The sequence below is a fragment of the Gopherus flavomarginatus genome, chromosome 4 (genome assembly GCF_025201925.1).
Source record: "Gopherus flavomarginatus isolate rGopFla2 chromosome 4, rGopFla2.mat.asm, whole genome shotgun sequence".
NCBI lineage: Eukaryota > Metazoa > Chordata > Testudines > Testudinidae > Gopherus > Gopherus flavomarginatus.
The window spans coordinates 150685052-150705894 of NC_066620.1; the positions used below are offsets into that span (position 1 = coordinate 150685052).

The 20843-nt window shown below is 44.6% G+C and overlaps 1 protein-coding gene across 4 annotated transcripts in view; it reads left to right on the forward strand.

Moving 5' to 3' along the window:
* Positions 1-19751: 19751 nt before the first annotated feature.
* SNX14 (sorting nexin 14) overlaps positions 19752-20843 on the forward strand; it is an 86585-nt gene continuing 85493 nt past the window's right edge. For 3 of the 4 annotated variants that reach the window (XM_050950095.1, XM_050950096.1, XM_050950097.1), the window contains exon 1: positions 19757-19971. In XM_050950095.1, the coding sequence (XP_050806052.1) occupies positions 19826-19971 (146 nt within the window). In that variant the 5' untranslated portion in view covers positions 19757-19825. Of the gene's footprint in view, positions 19972-20843 lie in introns of all 4 variants that reach the window. The other variant, XM_050950098.1, reaches the window with a different exon arrangement.

Here is a 20843-nt window from a genome sequence, read left to right on the forward strand (position 1 = left end):
TTTTAGCAATATGATCTGAAAGCTAAAGTAAAATGCATGTGATGACTTAACGATATTGTGCAAAATAAGTTTTCAAAACAAAAATGTTAACATTTTCACAGCTTTAAATTTGGTTGTTAAAGGAAACAAAACAAACGTCAATATTACATATTAATGATATTGAAGATGGGCAAGTGCATATATAAAAGGTTGGTTTGGTTGTACTGGGTGTTAAACTTGAAATGTTCTACAGCAATAATGCAGTTTTTATGGAATATGATATAAATGAACATAATACACACAGTTCCTATCGGCATGTTAAAGGCAACTGTTTACTATCTAAAGTATTGTACTACTTGCAGTTGTGTTCATGGGATCTTTCTCTGCTGAAATAGTTGGAAAGAATTGAGAGTATGAGCTCTTATAGTTCCACACCTGCTTGTGCAGATCTGTTCCAAAATTCACAGAGTAGTTGAATTTAAGAAGAAATTAGAAACCTGTGCTGCTTAACACTTCTGGTTTATAAACACTCCAATAACAGGGCATTTTAAAGTATACTACTTTGTTTTAAAATTCAAGTTTGTTTTTGTTAAAAGGAGGTTGTACAGGCCTGTTACTGTTGTGGTTTTTAAAAGAAGCATGGTTAAGTCCAGCTTCACTCAAAACTTAGGTTATGTAAAAAAAACTTTTTACAAGTCTTCAGATCAGTACCTTACCAGGAACTTATTTAGAATGAAGACTGTTTTAAAAATAAACGTTATCCTGTCCTGTGTGCATCCTGCACATTACAAAGCACCTGAAAGTGAAATTGACTAAAATACTTCCATTGTCTAAGCTGAGAAATGCAAAAAGTAAAGAACAGTGAAAGTAGAAACTATTTTAATACTTACATTTCCTTGTTTTACTTTTACCTGAATGTCCCTGTAAACACTACAAATCTAAAAGACGGGAAATTGCTATTGTTGCTAGACTGTGATAATAGGATGACATTAGCACTTCAAATTACACAAGTCATCTCTTAAGTGACACTACCAATTTTAAATCAAACTTCTGTCTGAAAATATTACCTGCTATTCTATACATTTCTCACAATTGCTATTACTAAAACCTGTTTTTTCTTTTCCAGTTTGTCACTTTGTGCATTTGTCAGTATTTATAGTCTGTTTCACTCTTCCCTTGTTTAGCTAGTCAGTTACCATATTTGTGTATGCTTTTTACAGAGCAATAGGAGGGGAAAAAATAGAGACCCAGATTGGTACCTACATAAAAATAGGTATGAATGTTTTCTGAATTCACTAAGTCTCAAGCTGATAGTGCTCCTTCTATACCAAAATTAATTGCATTCATAAACACATTTGTGAGGACTTAATGAAGAGGATGATGCTTGCTGTAAACCCCATCAGAAGCAGGTATGGGAAACACACACACTCTCTCTCTCTCTCTCCCCCGTTTCTCAAAATGCACTATAATTTGAAAACTGTCAAGTTTTTTGTTTTTGTTTGCACAAACATGAAGCATAGATTAGTTGGTTCTTAATTCTGTAACCAGCTCAGCATGAGCATGGGGTCTGGCTACAGTTTTTGAATTTGGGCTCAAACTGCTAACCAGCTATCTTTGCTAGCTATGAGCAGCTGCTTTAACTGATCTCAAGTCTGAGAGGGGACTAGCTCCAGCAGCTGAGCCAGGATTTCTAGTGCCAAGCTTCTGCATTGAAGTGCTTTTCTCACTGATTGATTCTGCCTGACTGCCAAATAAAAATGACAAGTTGTTTTCTAGTCACTGTTTCTGCATGGCACTTTGGTAAAGCATGAGAGTCTTGCTAAAGATCCTTTTTTTGTGTGTGAGAGGCAGGGAGAAAACAGCGGGGAGAAGGCATACAGCTATTTTGGTTCCCCACAACTTTGTGATGAGATTCCAAAATGTGCCACTGAAAACTTGTCCCATCATGCAAAACTAATTTTGTATAATGTTTTTGACCAATCTGATTAAAAATTCTAGTGTAAAGTTGCCTGATCTGTGTTCAGAGACAGGGCAAAGGAAGCTGATTTTTTTTTTTTAGCTTTCAGTCTTTTACAGTACATCTTAGTCATTAAAGGACTTTGTTAGGTGTCAATATTACCTTAAATTTGTTTATTTTATTAGTTTATTTAAATTTGGAGAAAGGGACATTTGTTATGGTGAAGTCCTAGATAAGTTTTTAGCTGGTTGATGGGCTAAAGATGTTTTTTCCCCCCACCGTAAGGTGGTCACTCAAGTGCCTACTGCATAGCTGAGCTCACCTGGGAACACTTGGCCAAATTTAGTGTCATAATATTTCATGAGAAAATCTTCATGAAAACTTCCTAGGGCCTCAAAAGTTTTCTGAATGTGTGGCAAGAGCTAGATAATTCATTGGAGAGTAGCAGCAGTTGTAACAGTTGTCTGCTGTTCTACATTATCAGAAGTCTAGGAATATTAGTCCTGCTGGTAGGTAAATAAATATACAGCTTACTGACTGTAGTGCAGTGTGTCTGGATTCGATTAGTTTAATGTAGTGACAAACTATAAGAAACAGAAAATGCTATGTGGCTCTGTGGCTGCATGAGCTTTCTTGGCTTCTGAATGTTAAAGGAGTCCAACATTATTGGCTCCATGTCACTCTTCACAAGGTGATGTAACTGGTAATATACTAGCCAAAACCATGAGCACAAGAAGTCTGGTTTCCTTTTAGGCTGAAAGACTATTTACCAAAGTGTTTGTGAGGCAGTTACTTTAATTTGTTTAAACTTTCTTCTGTGGGTGACTGGACATGAAGGACCACAGATTTATCTCCTCACCTCTAATGTAAGAGAAGTAGCATTGGGGACATTGTTCGAAATATGACATCAGCGGGTTTTTTATAATACAAGAACTGCTGCTGTGTGTTACACTGTGTTTTATTGGGGTTTTTGTTTTATGCATCACACTCACCAGATCCTTTCCCTCAAATTTGTTTGGTGCATGACCTCTTTAAGATCATATTCCTTTCTAAATTTGTGTGCCATAATGTTTGAAGTACTTCTCATTTGTTCTATCTTGATCAAAAGTCCTGAATTTTTTTGTAACCATCTCTATTTAATAGCACTCAGGGCTGCACTGTAGTTTTTTTTTTTAAATGGAATGTTGCTTTCTTTGGTTACTGATACATAGAACAAAATGGGACTTGAGCCTTCCCCCCCCCAACCCCCATGCTAAAATGTCCTTAGTACATTATTTCCACTACTCATCCTATTCACAGTACATGTGTGTGTACAGATATATAGAGTAATTTGACCTTTCTAGGCAATGTGATGAGTAAAAACATGGAACTCTGGATAAATATTCTATCATTCATGAAAATTATCATCTAAAATTCAACATCTAGTGTTCTGTCTGGTCTCAATGCTTTTATTTCCTATGACTGAAGATAAATCACAAGTGTTGAATACCTTTAAACTTCCTGTGACCCAAGTGTGGATGCAGTATTAGCTAATTTCCAGAATGTAGTTTTTAATTTGGTTTCTCTAATGTATAATGTACTTCTCATATGAGAATCTCAAAAGGCTTCACAAATATTAAGCCTCAAAAAACTGTGAAGTAGGAGTGTGTCTATGTGTATCTGTGTGAGAGCTCTCTCTCATATCTCACTCAGACATACAAATGACTGTTAAGGCTATGATTTTGTCATGGATATTTTTAGTAAAAGGGACAGGTCACAGGCAATGAACAAAATTCATGGAAGCTGTGACCTGTCACTAACTCTTATTAAAAACATCTCTGACTACATGGGGCAAGGAAGGTCCAGCACCCTGCTCCGCTGCATGTGGTGGCTGGGAGATACCCCTGATTCTGGGGCTCATGGGCGGGGTTCCCCTGCAGCAATTGGGGGAGGGATAGCTCAGTGGTTTGAGCATTGGCCTGCTAAACACAGGTTTGTGAGTTCAGTCCTAGAGGGGGCCATTTAGGGATTTGGGGCAAAAATCTGTTGAGGAATTGGTCCTGCTTTGAGCAGGGAGTTGGAGTAGATGATCTCCTGAGGTCCCTTCCAACCCTGATAGTCTATTATTCTAATTGGAGACTGCAGGGTCCCCTCCTGTCCATGGGCTGGGGAGCTCAGTGGGATTCCCCGTTGTATTGCAGGGCTGGGGGAGAGTGCCACTGCCTGGGGTGATTAGGAGTTGCAGGAGTCCCTCTGCTGCCATGGTGGCTGGGCTGCTATGGGGCCTCAGTGTCAAAATGTCACGGAATCCATGACTTCAGCAATTTCCGTAATGTGCTCGTAGTCTTAATGATGGGTAAACCATGCCAAAGAAGCTAAGAGAACTGCTAAGGTAACACACAAGATATTACCTTTCCATCTTGTAGTAGCTAGTAATTTATCTGTTTTTCACTTCTGCCTTGAATCATGATGTGGTATTTGGCTATTTTATGTTTGAGAAGTTACTGAGGTGGGCAAAGCAAGGGTGGGAGACAATCCATGTTCTTGCTGAGTGTCTGAGCAAACTAATATAGAATGACTTGCAAGGGAAAGTGACCTTCATCAAAGTGTTGAATTGTTAATGAAAGACCAGAGCCAAGCATGCAGAAGCAAAAATCTGGTTGGTGTGTATTAAATAGGTGTGCCCTCTGTCGATATTTTCAGTAATCAGTCCTGACAAGTCTACAATATGGTAGGTACTAGCAGTGCATAAACTTCCACAAACTACATCAACCATATTTTAAAAGTATTGAGTATTCCATGACATAGGTGGCTGATACAAAAAGCCATTTAAAATGCTGCTTAATAACCAGAAAGATGACCTAGTCAACTTCTGCATCTGAAGAAGTGGGTATTCACCCACGAAAGCTCATGCTCCAAAACATCTGTTAGTCTATAAGGTGCCACAGGATTCTTTGCTGCTTTTACAGATCCAGACTAACACGGCTACCCCTCTGATACTAGTCAACTTGTGACACATAAGGGGCTGCTCTTCTCTAAAATGGTTTCTGTAATTCAGATGGGATCCATCTTTTTGTCTCCATTTGAGTCTGAAAAAGAGGATTGTGCTTCCCTAGGATAGGTTTTTGGCAAATCTGGGAACTCTGCAGGAGTTATTTCTCTTAGGTGTCTTAAAACTAAGTTACTAACCTTTCTGTAACTGTTCTTCTAAATGTGCTGCACTGTCCATTCCAATGTAGGAGTGCACATCCCAAGCACACTTGCTGGAATTTTTTCCCCTAGTGGTATCCATTGGGTTATCTCCAGCACCTCTGGTGTCCTGCGCTCATAGCGCTGGTATAAAGGACTCTTTGATTGTACATGTTCATTCCAATGTAGATAACTCACAAGCTTGTACAACTGCTTGTGAGTTACCAGCTCCCCTTTGAGCTATGTTGCAGGTGTCCATTCCAATAAAGTGGAAATGGAGGGAGGGTTTTGGAATGGACACGTGCAACATAGCTCAAAGAATAACAGTTATGGGAAGGTTAGTAACTTCCCCCCCTTCTTTGATTGCTTGTACATGTCCAATCCAATGTAGGTAACTCACAAGAAGTTGTACAGGAGCTGGATTCAGAGTTCAAGGGCAGGCTGACGGCAACACTGCACAGCCAAAGCCAGCATCTGCTCTAGTCTGCTGGGTAATGGCATAGTGCGTTGCAAACATGAACTGACAACCAGGTTGCTACCCTGCAGCTGTCCTGAATTGGGATTTGTGCTAAGAAAGCAGTGGAGGAGGCTTGAGACCTTGTGGAGTGAGCCATCAGATTAGTGGACGGGGGCAACATGCCCATGAGTTCATAAAACACCTGGATGCAAGAACCTAATCCAAGATAAGTCTCTGTGCGGAGAAGGGGAGACCCTTATTCTTTCTGCTGTTAACAGTTGAGTAGATTTGCAGAATGGTTTCGTCCTATGTATGTAGAAAGCCAGGGCCCTCCTAACAGCTAAAGAGTGAAGGCTCTGTTCCTCTCTGCTCACGTGATTTAGGGTAGAACAGCAGTAGGAAGATTGCTTGTTTGCACTGAAATTGAGACCACCATCATAACTGAGCTTTTGTCCTTGAAGACTATATGGGGGCTCAGATGTGAGGGCCTGGATCTCTGAGAATCTTCTGGCTGAAGTGATGGCCACTTTCCAGATAAGGTTAACAACAAACACTTTGCTAGGGGCTCAAATGGACCCTGTAAGCTTTGACAGGATGAGGTTCCAGTCCCAGGGAGGGACTGGATCTCTAACCTGGGGTACACCCTCTTCAGCCTTTAAGAAAATGGATCACCATCTCATGAAAAAACTGATTAGTTGTCAACCTTGGGATGGAAAACAGATGGCTGCTAAGTGAACCCTGACTGAAGAGACAGCTAGATCTTGTTTCAGCAGTAGGAGGTACTCTAAAATGAGCTGCAGGGAGGACTGCAAGGGTGAAATTTGCTGTTGAGAGCACCAGGTGGAGAAGTGCTTCTATTTTGCAAGGCTGTGGCCCTGGTGGAGGGCTTTCTACTGCCCAGTAGGATCTCACGGGCCTGCTCCCAGCAAGCTTGGTCCTCCGGATTCAGCCATGGACCTTCCAGGCCATCAGATTAAGAGAGCTGAGGTTCGGGTAGAACGCTGACCAGATCCAGCTGCAGCAGAAGCCTTAGCAGTGCCTTCACTAGGACCACAGGGGTGGAGGGAGCCAATGATGCCTGAGTCACACTGGGCCTATGAGAATGACCTTGCTTGATCTTCTTCATCAGAACCTTGTGAATTAGTAGGGTAGGAGGAAATGTGTAATACAGGTGTCTTGTCCATGGTGAGGGACCTCAGGCTCTGAACTTGTAGAGAGCAGAACTCATATTTCCTGTTGCAGGTGGCAAACAGGTCTATAAGGGGAGTCCCTCACCATTGGAAGTTGTCCCTCATAATGTCCAGTCAGAGAGAACACTTGTGAGAGGAGAAAAACATGCTGAGGTGTTCTGCCAGCTGGTTCTGTGTTCCCTGCAGGTAGGATGCTTTAAAGCTGATGGAATGAGCAATGCAGAGCTCCCACAGGTGGACTGCTTCCTGAAGGGAACAACACATGCTGTCCTGCCTATGTAGACCCTGGCTGTCGTATTGTCCATTAGAACCAGAACAGTCTTGCTCGTAATGTGAGGCAAAAGTGCCTGGCAGGCTAGTCAAACTGCCCCGAGCTCCCTGACGTTGATGCAGAGAGCTCTTGGGACCAGGGGCCCTGTGTCCTGAGGGACACTAGATGGGCTCCTCAGTCGAGGGCTGATGTGTTAGATGCTACAGAGAACGAGTGGTGCCTTGAGAAAGGTACCCCTGCACATACCATGTGGTGATTCAGCCACCAGGTCAGTGAGCTGAGGACCTCAGCAGGCACCATGAGCACTGAGTCCAGATGATGACAGGGGGAGTATACTGTGGCTAGCTAGGCTTGGAGAAGTCTGAGATGTAGCCTCACATGTTGCAATATATATGTGCATGATGCCATATGGCCCAAGAGGCTCAAACACTTTCACACTGTCATGATCAGATGAGCCTGGAGTGACCTTATCAGGGATGTAACTATGAAAATGATTGTCTGGAAGCAGGGCTCACTTGCTCAGAGTTGAGGATGGCACTGATGAACTGTATCTTTTGGACCTTCAGCAGAAGACCCAATGCACTGAAGGTCAATTGAATAAGATGGATGTCTGCTTCCACCTGAGCTCTGGATTGGCCCTTGACTAGCCAGTCATCAAGGTAGGGAAAAATGTGGGCTCTCTTCTGAGAGAGGCTGCTACTATTGTCATGCATTTGGTGAAAACTCTCAGGTGGCTGACACACCAAATGGGAGCACCGCAAACTGGTATTGACCTTGATTCACTACAAATATTAAATGTCTGTGGCCTTGGAATATCAAATATGGAAGTAAATGTTCTTTAGGTCAAGGGTTGCATACCAGTCCTCTGGATCCAGTGAGGGAATGATGGAAGCCAAGGAGACTGTGGAACTTTAAGTTCTTGAGCTAGCAATTGAGATGACACAGATCTAAAATGAACCGCCCTTTGCTTTCAGAATTAGGAAGTAGGACGACTAGAACCCTCCTTTTTTTTAGGTGAAATGGAAACTCTTCCATGGCTCCCACCCCAAAGAGGGATTTGACTTCTTGATCCAACAGCTGCTTGTGAGAAGGGCCCCTGAAGAGAGGCAAGGAGGGGGAGTGGGGTAGACAGAAGTTAGATAGCATAATCCAGTTCTACTGTACTGAGAACCCACTGATCTGAAGTAATCTGAGTCCAGACATCCAGGAAGTGGGAAAGGCAGTTGCAGAACAAGGGGGTAGCTGAATCCAGTGTAGAGGGGTTTACTATGCTGAACTTGTGTCTCATCAAAACAAGTGCTTTGAAGATCCTGTGTGTCTGGGGCTAAACTACGCAGGACCTGTTGAGGATTTGGGGAGAAGGTCTGCACCTCAAGTCCTTGCTCTTTCTCCTCTACTGATCCTATCTGACTATGAGAAGTAACCTGTAGTGCTTGTTTGTACAGTCCCAGGGATTTCAAGGTTGCTGTTGAGTCCTTGAGACCATGCAGCCTAGCATCTGTTTACTTGGAAAAGAACAATGATCCTTCAAAGGGCCAATCTTGTATTGTTACACCTCACGCGGGAGCCACAAGGACTATAACCATAAGCTCTGCACATAGTTACCACTGTAGACATTTGTCTTGCTGTGGAATCCAGGGCTACCTGAAGAGAAGATCATGCCACTGTCTTCCCCTCTTTGACTAAGGCTTAGAGTCTGGGGGAGCAGATCTTTAAATTTTAGCACAGACTCCCATATACTGAATTCATAGCAAATCAGCAAGCATTGCTGAATCACTACGTTGTGCTAAAGGCCCTCTGTGGAATTTGCTTTTCATCTGAACAGGTCCAATTTCTTTGGCTCCTTCACCTTGAGCGTAGGATCAGTCTATCCTTGGCAATCTCTTTTTGTTGGTAGCCACTACACCCAGGGATCCCACAGGAGGGTGCAAAACAAATAAATTAATACCCTTTGGTGGGTACAAAGTACTTGTGTTTTGCTGTAGGAAGGAGAGACACATGGGTTTGCCACAGGGCCTTTTTATTGGGTCCATAATGGCCTCATTATGTGGTAAAACCACTTTAGAGGGGCCTGTAGATCACAATCTCTGAGACTGTGTGTTGTCTCTGACCACATTTGCTTGGACCCCCACGTTTGAGGCTACCTGCTTTGAGAAGTCCTAGTGCGCCCTGTGGCGATCTTGTAGCAGGGAGACCCCTGGTGCCACTACGCCTTGCCTTGAGAGGGAGTCTATAATGGGCTGAGGATCCTCCACTGGTTCCTTGCTGTCTGCAGGAGCCTGTGGGGTTTCTTCCTGAGGCTCATTACTGTAGCCCAGCTCATTGGTGTCTCAGCACAATACAAGGGTGCCCTAGGCTCAGACAAGAGTGTGATTGTGTTGAGGAGGTCCCCTGTGTTGGGGACCCCTCCAAGAGTTCCAAAATGGCCACTGCATAGCTGCTGGTCCCCATGGAATTGCTGTCCTCTGAGCCATGGTGGAAAAAGAATAGCCCAGGGAGCAGCAAGCTCCTCTGTGGTGATGAGAATAAGATCCCACCTCCAAATCTGACAAGGAAGCTGAGCTGCAAGGCAGAGACGTGGGCTGTGTCATACTCCTTGTTGCCAGAGATGGGCCCTGGGGTGGAGATCTTGAAGCTGTCAACAGGGCTTTCCCCCCCACGATGGTGGCCGTGGCACTGAGTGAAGTCTTGGAGATGGCACTACTGGTGCCATCAAGCAGCAGTGAGTTAAGTATTGACCTTCTGGGCATGCTGGTACCAATAGGGCAAGAAGGTCTCAGGCTGCTGAAAATGCCTCGAGCTGATGGTACCACAAACTGGTTGGTAAGCTGTCTGCCCTGATGAGGAGGCTCCTGTGCTGAAGTCTGTGGTGCTTGCAACAGCACCAGGATTGCAGGCACCTGATGTTGTGCCAGAGGAGAAGAGTACCAACATGGGTCTCATTCTATCCGTGTCCTTTTGCCTTTGGCACCAGGGAGCAACTCTTCTCTTGATATTTATGGTGCTCCTTCTTGGTCTTCCTGTGCCTATCAGTGCTGACAGTCCCAAGTCATGGGAGGAGTGCTCTGCACCAAGGCTGAGGTGCTCAGTGTTGAGTCTCGGCACAGCTCAGAGGCAGGTTTTAAGGCTGCCTCCATGAGGATAATTTGCAGTCTTGCTGTTTGCTCCTTTTTGGTTCTGGGATCTGAAGCCCCTACAGATTTGGCAGCAGTCTTTTTCCTATGAGCTTCCCCCAAGCACTTGAGAGAACTTGAGCGCATTCTCAGACTTACCACAGGAGGCACGCAGGACTTAAAACCTGGTGACTGAGGCATGCCCCGGCACTGGGGAAGCAGACCCTGCTAGCTAAGTGTGGAGGTGTCAAACTATATAAATTCTAAAAATTATTAAACTACCAACTACATTAACTATTTACACTAAGGCCTGTCTGAGCAAAAAAGGCTTCCAGCAATCATCACAGCTGGTAAGAAAGAACTGAAAGGTTGGTAGGGCTCTTTATATCAGCGCTTTGAGTATGCAACACCAGAAGTCACTGATATTGCTAGGGGAAAAAAGTCCAGAAACTGTGCTCAAAGCACACATGCACCTACACTGGAATGGACGTGTGTATGTGACATTATTTTATAGTTTGAAATTTTTCATGCCATAGGTTATGTCTACACTATGGTGAATAATGTAGCTGGAACTGATGTACCTAAAGTCAAGTTACGTGGGGTCTACACCACGGGGGGTCGATGTGAGAAACTCCCGTCACCTTACGTTACTCTTGTCAGGGGTAGAGTACAGGAGTCGACCAGAGAGCTATTTGCTGTTGATTTGGAGGGTATTCACTAGACCTACCAAATTGACCAGCCGTGGATCAATCTCAGCCGGGCTGTAGTGTAGACCTGCCCATAGTAATCTAACTTTAAACAGAACATTTTAAGTCACTTTTCACTTCAGCACCACATTTGTTGAACAAAAACTATTCAAAGTACACATACTTTTAGATCACATTGCTTCTACCTGTTAAACCCAGTGAATTTTTTGTTTCTGGTAAAACTCTAGCACTACATGTTATGGCTTACTGCTCAGAATGTGGACCATACCGCATAATCTAAAGACCCTGGGATAAATTCTCAAAATAGTCAAACCACCAGTAGACATCTCTCAAAGTGTGAAAATAACCAAAAAAATCAAACCAGCACTGTAACCTGCCTTATTCACAAATTCACCCTCATGGTGCCTTTTGCTCTTCAAAAGCCTCAATAAATGGGCCTTGATGTCAGTAGATTTAGGCTGTAACACAAAGAGGATGAGTTCCAAAGCCTGTACCTGTGGTGTGTCTAGAAGTAGACCAAAAAGTGTACTGTTAATTTAAATTTCCTTTCTACATTATGTACTCCCTGCCTGGAGAGGTATTTAAGGTCTTAAAAGTAGATCTGGTAGGGAGCATCACTCCCAACTGCATGCTCATTTATATTTTGAAACAATATGTAAATTACTAACATGCCTGAAGGTATTGTGGAAGAAAATAATCTTAGCCCAGTGGGGCAGTTCTCTCCTATGGGTAATGAAGGATCAGTGACTTTGCAGATTGCCTACAAAGAGACACCTTTTTGAAAGGTCCCTCTAGCTATTCAGTATTAAATACAGTGTAGAGGTCCACTAGGTGTTGTCTATATTAAAAAAGTTACACAGATTTAACTAAATTTTAAATCTTAAGTTCAAATCTCTAACGAAGACACACCGCTTAACTCTTGCCTAGCTTAGCTTAAATTGATCATTACTGATGCAAGCTATACCAATGTTGAGGGTTAATCCAGTATGACTATTTATTTATTTTATATTAAATGTTTAACTTATTTAATGTAGACCTTTTTTAGAGGCTAATAAAGGCTGAAACCAGTTTCCAGTATAAAGCCATGTTTTAACCACACCTACTGATTTTAGTCTGGAAAATTGGTTTGGTCTGATTGTCAGAGTGAAGATAATAGTACTTATGTAAAGCTTGAAGACTCATTGTTTTGTGTTACATGTGACTTGAAATAAAGCCTGATTTGAAATATTATGTAGAATTTAAAGAGAAGGGACTATTAGATCTAGTCTGACTGTATAGTTCACAGCTCATTAACTCAATTTATCTCTACTACTCAGCCCATAATCGGCCTTGTATTTGGCTTAAGTAGACTTTCCAGAAAGGCATCCAGTATTTATTTGGAGAATCCACCACTTCCCTATGTAGTTTGTTCTAATAGTTAATCACCTTCACTTAAAAATGAGCTCCTTATTTCCAATTTGTGGTGGTGTAGCTTTAGCTTCCATCCATTGATTCTTATGGCTTTTGCTGCTAAATTAAGGAGCCCTTCAGCATATCCTGTATTTTCTCCTGGGGAAGGTACCCGACTCTTTCTGTAGAATTCTATTTCCTCATGCTCAACTAGCTAGTTAGTGCCCCTTTGATCTATAAGCCACATTTCCTCAAATGTATCCACTACATGAAATGGGTTTTAAGTAAAGCTGATAACTTTACTTTAGATGGCTATATCCCATCCTACTTTCATTCATGTACATAAGATTGTTTTGCCATTGACTTCACTTACCTGCAAGCAGAATACAACCCTACAGATCTTTGGCTGTCACGCAGGCAGAAGATATCCACCCTGAAGAGGAAACTTGCCACCATTCCTCCCCTTCAACTTACTTGGCATTTGCCTTCTTCTAACCTATAAGTAGGTATTTGTGGCCAATTTCTAGCAATATAGAGAGCTGGGCCGGCTCCAGGGTTTTTGCTGCCCCAAGAGGCGGGAGAAAAAAAACAAAAAACTGATCAGCAGCAGCTCCCCCGTGCTGCTTTTTTCTTCAGTGGCAGGTCCTTCCCTCCAAGAGGGACCTGCTGCCGAAGAGCCCAACTTGCTGCCACCTCAAGCACCTGCTTGTTGAGCTGGTGCCAGCTCTGCAGAGACCATGGAAAGAAAGGAGTATGTACCATCTGCGTGCAGCTCACTAGTGCAGCACTTGTACACAAGCAGTGGTGGCTTACTATAGTCAATGTAGTCATATAAGAGTGAGGTCTGGACCGTGCAATCTCTGGGTCACTCACACATCACAATACTACTTCAGCATAGAGGTGAATGGTCAGCTAGAGGAAGACAAGGTAGAGGAAACAGAGCACCTTGGTCCTTTTTCCATTCTCCCCATGCCCCCAGCTGCAAGGAAAACTCCATGGAGGTGCTAGTTACTGGATAAATAAGGCTTATACAGAAAGGCTTAAGAGCCATTTGCTTTCAGAATCCCCATGTTGCAAACGGAGTATAAATCCCTTTCATTATATGAAGCAGCTGACAAGGGATTGAATTCCAACCTAGTATCTGTCAGTAACAAAATCCTGCTACCACCTTCTCAGTACCAAAGCTGGTAATATTGACACCTGAGCTAGCATTTACAACAGAAGCCCCAAACTCCATCAAACTCTATGTTGTCAGAAGTTGCTACTTCTCTCATACCAATCTCTGTACCAAGAATACTAGGAGTGGGTGCCAAGAGTAAATGAGTACTGACACCACCACCTTTAGAACACATCTATTCCTCTCCTCCTCCCCAATTTTCCACCATAAAAACAGAGATGAGGGCCACTCATTTCTAAGCATCAGCTTACCCTCCATACCTCTGGCACTTGTCTAAACAGTCCAACCAGCCCTACCTTTTACAATCTTGTACCATGGTGATTCTGGGTTTACTGACATCCACCCTCAAAACTGTCTAGAAGTAGATCTCCCTCTCACTCATTGTGCAAGCAAAGGTTGCACAATTCTGTAATTTCAATACTCCTTTCTGAGACCACCCCAGGCCTTAAGATGGTTAGAGAGCCACATGAGGAAGAGGCAGGTTCCAAAGCTCTAGACCAGAATAGGCCAATCTCTACTCAAAGATCCATCATCATCATCATCACTGCCTGATGAAGTACTCTCCTCCGCTCCAACAACAGCTGACGTGATTTTAGACCTTTTCAGGAACTGCTTACTAGGTTAGCAATACCTATTAAAAGCATACTGGGACCCCCATAAATCTCTGGCATACCTCAGCTGCCTTAGCAAAGCAAGCAGATTTCAAGCTTTGCAGAAAATATTTGAATAATTTTACTCTCAATGTGAGTCATAGATCCCTGATGGTCTCAGCAGTCCGCGAGAAATCCAAACCACCTTGCCCAGTGAAGTCTACTCCCACAGACAGCCCCTAAAAAGCTCAACATCTTTGTGGGAAAAGGCTTATTCCACTGACTCACTCTAGTTGTGACTAGCAAATTAGCAAGCACTATTTTATCAGTATGAAAAACTGTGACAAAGCAACCCTTTATGTCAAACTTCAAGATGCTAGTGAGCCACTTAAGGCAATAATATCTGAAGGTCAGTTAGTGGTAAAAACATGCAAACAGCCATGGATGCTTTGGTTATGGCAATTAGATCCATGGCCACAGTAGTCACAAAAAGGAACGTGTTGTGGCTATAAATGTCAGGTATCCCAAAGGAGATACAGAATAACATTGAAGATTTGCTCTTTGAAGGCACAGACTTATTTAACACTTGTTCTGAAGATGATTTGCATTCACTGAAGGATTCCAGAGCTGTTTGACAATCCCCTGATATTTATAGTCTGGGCCTCCAGGAAAAACCCCTTCAAATATCCAAGACAGACCAGTCAGAACACCCACTATTCTTAACAACGACCTGCTGATTACCCTAAGGAAGAAGCCGAGGTTATCCCAAAGGGGAGTACTATCATCTGCAGCACTAGCCATCCTGCTTTATTATCCAGGCACCAGGCTTGACATACAGGAAGTCGCAACTCAGCCAGTACATAACCAGACCCTCTCTCTCTCACCCCCCCTGCAAACCCTTCAGATGCTGCCTCTCTTTATTTTCTCCATCTTAGACTGGAAGTACTAATGACAAATGGGCACAAGAAGTCACCTCCCAAGAGGTATGCTCTTCAATTCTTGTCCCTCCTCTTCCATTTGGTCTCTCCACAACACCAAGAGTTTTCACAAAGTGCCTACCAGTGCTAGCAACCAGGGCTGACTAGAGAGGGAGGAAGCCGGTACAAATTACTGGGGCCGGCAGTCCGGAAGGGGGTCCAGGGCCCAGCTTCGTTGGCCCTGTTTAGCCGGTCCGCCTTTGCTGGAAGGCCCAAAATTTTTTTTCACCAGGGCCTGAACCCGCTCTTGGCAGCCCTGCTAGCAACACATCTGGACATAGAGTGTTCATGTGTACCCATACCTAGACGACTGGCTAATCAAAGGCATTCACCCAACAGGAGTTCTCCATGGCCCTTGATTCTTTCTATTCAAAGAGAAACTATAGCAAATTATCCATCACAAATGAGAATTCATAAGAGCTCTAATGATTCCAAACCAGCAAATGCATACCTTTCTCAGGAGATATTTCAATCTATCTGGACAATAACATCATCAAACTAATTCCATCTACCACATTAAGAACTTGCCTCAAACTTTTATGCCACATGACAGATTGCATTTATATGATGCTGCTAGCCAGACTATTATAGGGATAGCTGAGGGTTGTGGGGTATTGCCCTTCAAGACATCAGATATTCATGCATGTTGTAGTTTCAGTTAATCTAGCACTCAACTTGTGGACAGACTGTCAAAATACCTTCAAAGGGGACCCCACCTTCTCCATGTATAAAGTCATTGATCACAGATGCTTCCAGTACAGCATGTGCGCTCACCTGGACCAATATCAGATACATGGTCTCAGGAACAGATAAGACATTTATATGTGGTCTCAGGACAATCAGGCTAGTATGCAAAACTTTCCATTCAGCCTTAAAGAATTTTGCCATATTAGTCCTCACAGACAGCACATTGGCATGGTATTGAGACAATAGTGTTTGTGCAAACAAGTAAGGAGGTTCTTGTTCATTGTTTGTATGCGAAGAGGCAATCACATTTTGGAAATGGTATCAAGTCCACTGGATAAGTCCAATAGACCTTCATTTCCTGGAACTCAACAATTTAGCAGATTTTCTCATCATTCATGCATGATCTTTGGAGGCTTCCATCAGACTAATATTCCACCAGTGTGTTACCCCTCTTATGGATCTATTTGCCACAAGAGAACACAAAATGCCCCATGTTTTGTTCCGGGGTGGGAATGAGCCCACAATCCTTACAAGGTACTTTTCTCATCTCTTGGACTCAAATTCTCACAGTCAACTTGTGTAACTCGTTGCCAGGGGATGTTGTGAAGGCCAAAACTATAACACAAAAAATGTACTAATACATATAATTGCTCTCCCCATTCATCGTTAACTCAAATAATTAAAGTGAAAATTTTTTTTAACTCCCCACCAAAAAATAAACCCACCAAAAAACCCACAAACTATTTTGATTACTAGTTTCAACCTGAAAGGACAGCAAAGGGTTCTTAAAAAATTTAATAAGAAAAAAAAAAAAAAGAAAATTCCGCATCTGGCTGACTTTAAGGAGTCCTATGACCTGATTTCCCCCCTATGTCTCCCAAGCTGCCAGCATATAGGTGTTCCTTAAGCACCTGTGTAAAAAGATTTACTAAAGCTGTCCCCTTGTTTACTGGTAAACAGGTAGTGCTCCTGCATCCTAGGACATTACTCTAAGGAAACATTTTAAAATACAGTTGTCTTGGGATGTCAGTATCTTATTTGCTCTTAAATTCTTGTAGAAAGCAAATTCTGTGTACCCCTTTGTGTGATAGTGTAAGGGCTGAAATCTAGCAGAACTACTTATTTTGTTGAATTATTGTGGAGGGCAGGATTAGAGGGGCATGCATGGCTGTCTGCAGCAATGAGGGATGGGAAGAAGTGGAAGAGAAGCAGCTTGCTGAGGTGCACGTGATCGCTATGTGTAATTGGACAAAAATGTGTAAGAAAAACATACTCTACTTCTGAGACAGTATGGGCTATAAATACTCAGCATCTCCTCACCGCCAGCTAGGTTACATACACAATCTGTTTACTTGATTTTGTGTGGCTGACAAAGATTTCAGTTATTCACAAGTGGGATTAGTGAACTTGCAAACTTTAAGGAAAGTTTCTAAATCATAGTTAATATTCTAGGACTGACTCTTCTGTGTGAGCTTGAAGAAATCAAACTTTTGCCTCTTAGATGACAAGTTATTTGTAATCCCAGAAATTTATAGGTACACAAACACAATTCTTAATGCATTTTAATTAAGGAAGCAGCATAGACCCATGACTAAGACACTGAAGTAAAGTTAAGAACTGACTTCTGTTCCTACCTCTGATATTGGTTTGCTATGTGATTTTGGGCATGTGACTTCCTTCTGTCCCTCAATATTCCCTTTTGTAATAGGAGGATGATACTTCTTATCTTCATAAAGCACTTTGACAGCTATGGCTAAAAAGCCCAATATAAGGGGCTAAGTAATTTAACACATTATAATAAAACTAAGAGCACAAAAAACCCCTTTCCTCTGTGCAAGAGCAGTAGAATTAGGGAAGGTGTAGGAAGACACTGGGAAATAAATGCTTCTCCTGTGACCCTGGGTAGCAGATCACATACCATTTGTTTTGCATATATCTAGTTAGACATATAGTTTTTCTTAATAAAACACACTCGTTACTAACATGGATAGGGACATGTAATCTTTTAGCAGCAGCTCCTACAGCAATTCAATCCCATACTCGGATTTTTGCCAAACCTGAAAAAGATCAACATACCAAATTGTGACACTTCACCTGCTGTTGAGATCAATAAAAGCTTTGAATTTTATGGCAGATGGACATGCTGGAGAAATATTTAAAGCCATCTTCATCTTCAGTCACCTACATGTTGATATAAGCAGGATTTTTCATGAATGACTTGACTTCATCATCACTAGATTTAAAAACATGGCTCTTATATTGCATGTGAGGGTTCTCAGTGCACTTATTGGTCTCTTACCCAAGTGTGCCCCTAAGGCAATAAGAAATAATATTAAAAATAGCACCTCCTTCTTAGCCAGTCAAGGAATGAGCAGAAGAAGCCAGTCCTCCTGAAGCAGATCTTTTGCAAGACAATCCAACTGTTCCTGTGCACATCCTTGATGAAGACTTGTTTAGGAGTTCACCTCTTTTTTGGTTTGTTTCCCCATAATTTTCTGGTTGAAGTTTACCTTTGATTTATCTTCACCTAAACAATGATTTGTACCATCCTCTCTCTCAATTTCATGGTAACTTAGTAAGTACAGATGTGCATTCAATTAATATTAGAAAGTCTATGACTTACTTTGCAGCTAACAGTAGTTATTAATGTGAGCTTGACCTTAAAATTTAGCCACTATGACCTAAAAATTATTTTTCAGACTGTTATTTTGCCTTAGAGACAACAGCACAAACTATGCATTCACCAGCTAATTTCCATCCTACAAAATATTTTTCAAGCGACCCTTGCCCCCGTTCCCCCCCCAAGTACTTATTCTGCAAATAAGGGTTTGAGAAGCTGGAATACACTATTTGTAATATTTCACTACTCCCCTGATTAATCAGCTTCTTCAGTTCAGTCACCATATGCACGCACCACTTTAATAAATTATAGCAGATACAGTTTCCAAATGCCACAGGCTAGAGATCCCTGCTGCATTAGAACGTGAGTAATCATAACTCTATGTAAGCATTCTGCCATCAGGGATCTTCTATTTCCAGGGCTTGGGACAGCATGTTACACAGTAGGGCTTGAAATGTCACCTAGGTTGGTCACTGGCCACTTCCTGGGAAGGATCTTTTCATGCCTAAGGTACAACGGGAGTAGTTCTTGCCCCAAATCAGACTTAGTTTAAAACTGTTCTAAACTGCTGCCTTTTTTCCCTCAATAGCTGGTTCAAGAAAATGTCAAATTTGAAAAATAAAACCATTCAACCCCCAGTGAAGCTAGAGGACAAAGCAGCCACCTGTGCACTAACGGGACTCCCCAATCTCCCCCCACGGGGATTTCTCAAGCCAAGAATCTAGATGGCTCCTAACGGGAACAAAATGCAAAAAAGGGGGAAAGTATCACAGGAAACAGTAACTGCGGCTGAGTCCATGGAGCCAGCAACAGGCCGACATCCGGTACCGGCTCGCAGGGCTGGCCGCGCGTGGTCCGAGGCTGCTGACGGGGGGATGATTAAGAAAGGGAAGCGGGTCCCCCAGCCCCGTTTCCACCGGGCCACCTCCCGGACCCCCGCACACGCCACAACAGTATCCGCCACCGCGACGGCCTCACTCCCGCTACTTCGCGCCATAGCGCAGAATTTGCCCCCTGGGCCGGGCCCGTTGCCCAGGCGTCGCTACGATCGCCACGCTTCTCGCTACAGGGCCGGCCCGGCTGGCTAGGGGAGCAGGCCGCTTCTCCCGCGCTAACCAGCTCCCCGCCGCCGGGCTGCGCCCGCACCTCCCGCCCACGCAGCCATCTTGAGGGCAGCCCGGGCCTCGCCCCGACTGCCGCGGTGGGGCCGAGGTGTTCGCGGCGGCGGCGCGCAGCCAACGCGGCCCCGAGGCGGCAGGGCCCATCCACCCCTCGGCGTACGCCGGGGCCACTCGGCTCGACGCTCATTATCGGAGCTTTGCCATCCGCCTCCAGCGCGGCCGGGTCCTAACGCCCCGCCCCCATCACCATGGCGCCGGCGCTCCGAGCTTCACGGCCGCGACGCACGATAGTGCAATCACGTGGTGGTGGAATCACGTGACAAAGAGCGGAAGCGGCGCTGCGACTCCCTGCTCCCCTTCCCACTCCGTGGGTTCGAGGGTCCCCGCGCTGAGTGCGCCGCGCCCCTCCCCCGCTGGCGGCGATGGGGTGGCGGTGGGCGCGCGCTGCGGGCCAGAGGCTGAGGCAGCGCGCGCGGGGGCTGGAGGCGCTGCGGGAGACCTGCCGCCAGTACCCGCTGTTCTGCTGTATCCTGCTGGGACTCAGCGCGGCCACCCTCCTGCTGAACCGGTAACAGCCACCGCCTGGGCCCGCGTCCGTCCCGCTGGTTCCCTGCTGCTGCCCGCCCCCTTCCCAACAGCCGGCGGCGGCGACCTCCGAGCGGCCGTTGCTGGGGATGACGCGGAAGGGTGTCGGAGGGAGGCCGGGTCCCGGGAGAGAGCAGGGCCGACGCTCCCCTGCTTGTTGGCCGGGGCCCGTGGGGGCTGTTTGCCTGCAGCTGGGCCGCGAGCGGCGCTGGGGGCACCTCTCCATGCCCGGCTGGGGAGAGCGGGATGGGAACTGGCTGCGCTGGCGGGAGCTTGCCCGGGAAGAGCGACAGGCGCCCCACCGAGGTAGCTGCGTGGCGCTGTCAGCCCGGCTGTGGCGGGGGCGGGGAGAGGCCGTGACTGCTCAGCCCTACCCCGGTGCCCGCGGTCAGGCGCAGCTGCCCTGACACAGCCCGGGCACGTTGGGAAGCAGGGAACATGAGGGCTTAGTTCAGATGGTTTCCCGTTTTAGAGGAGAGGCGGCAAACAGCGTCCTCTTCCCTCATAGACAACGTGCCAGCGGCTAGCAATTCAAGGCAACGTTTGTAGGTAGGGGCCAGACTGTGTGGGGAAGAGGGAGCCAGAAAGCGACACACTCTGCCTTTACCCTTCCATGACCCCAGGCTTGCTTCACATCCCCATTTATACTCTCCTCAGCCAGGAGAGGGAACATCCTTCTTCTTGACCTATCCTGTGAATAAATAACTTTGGGTGTGTGTGTGTCAGTATCAGTGTGGTGTTATAGTGCTCCCAGCGAGTGATTGCATAGTCTCACTCCCCTTTTTGGTCGGTCTCCTTTCTTACCTCAGTCTCCAGAGTGTGTGCATTACAGTCCAGAATAGCAACATACCCATC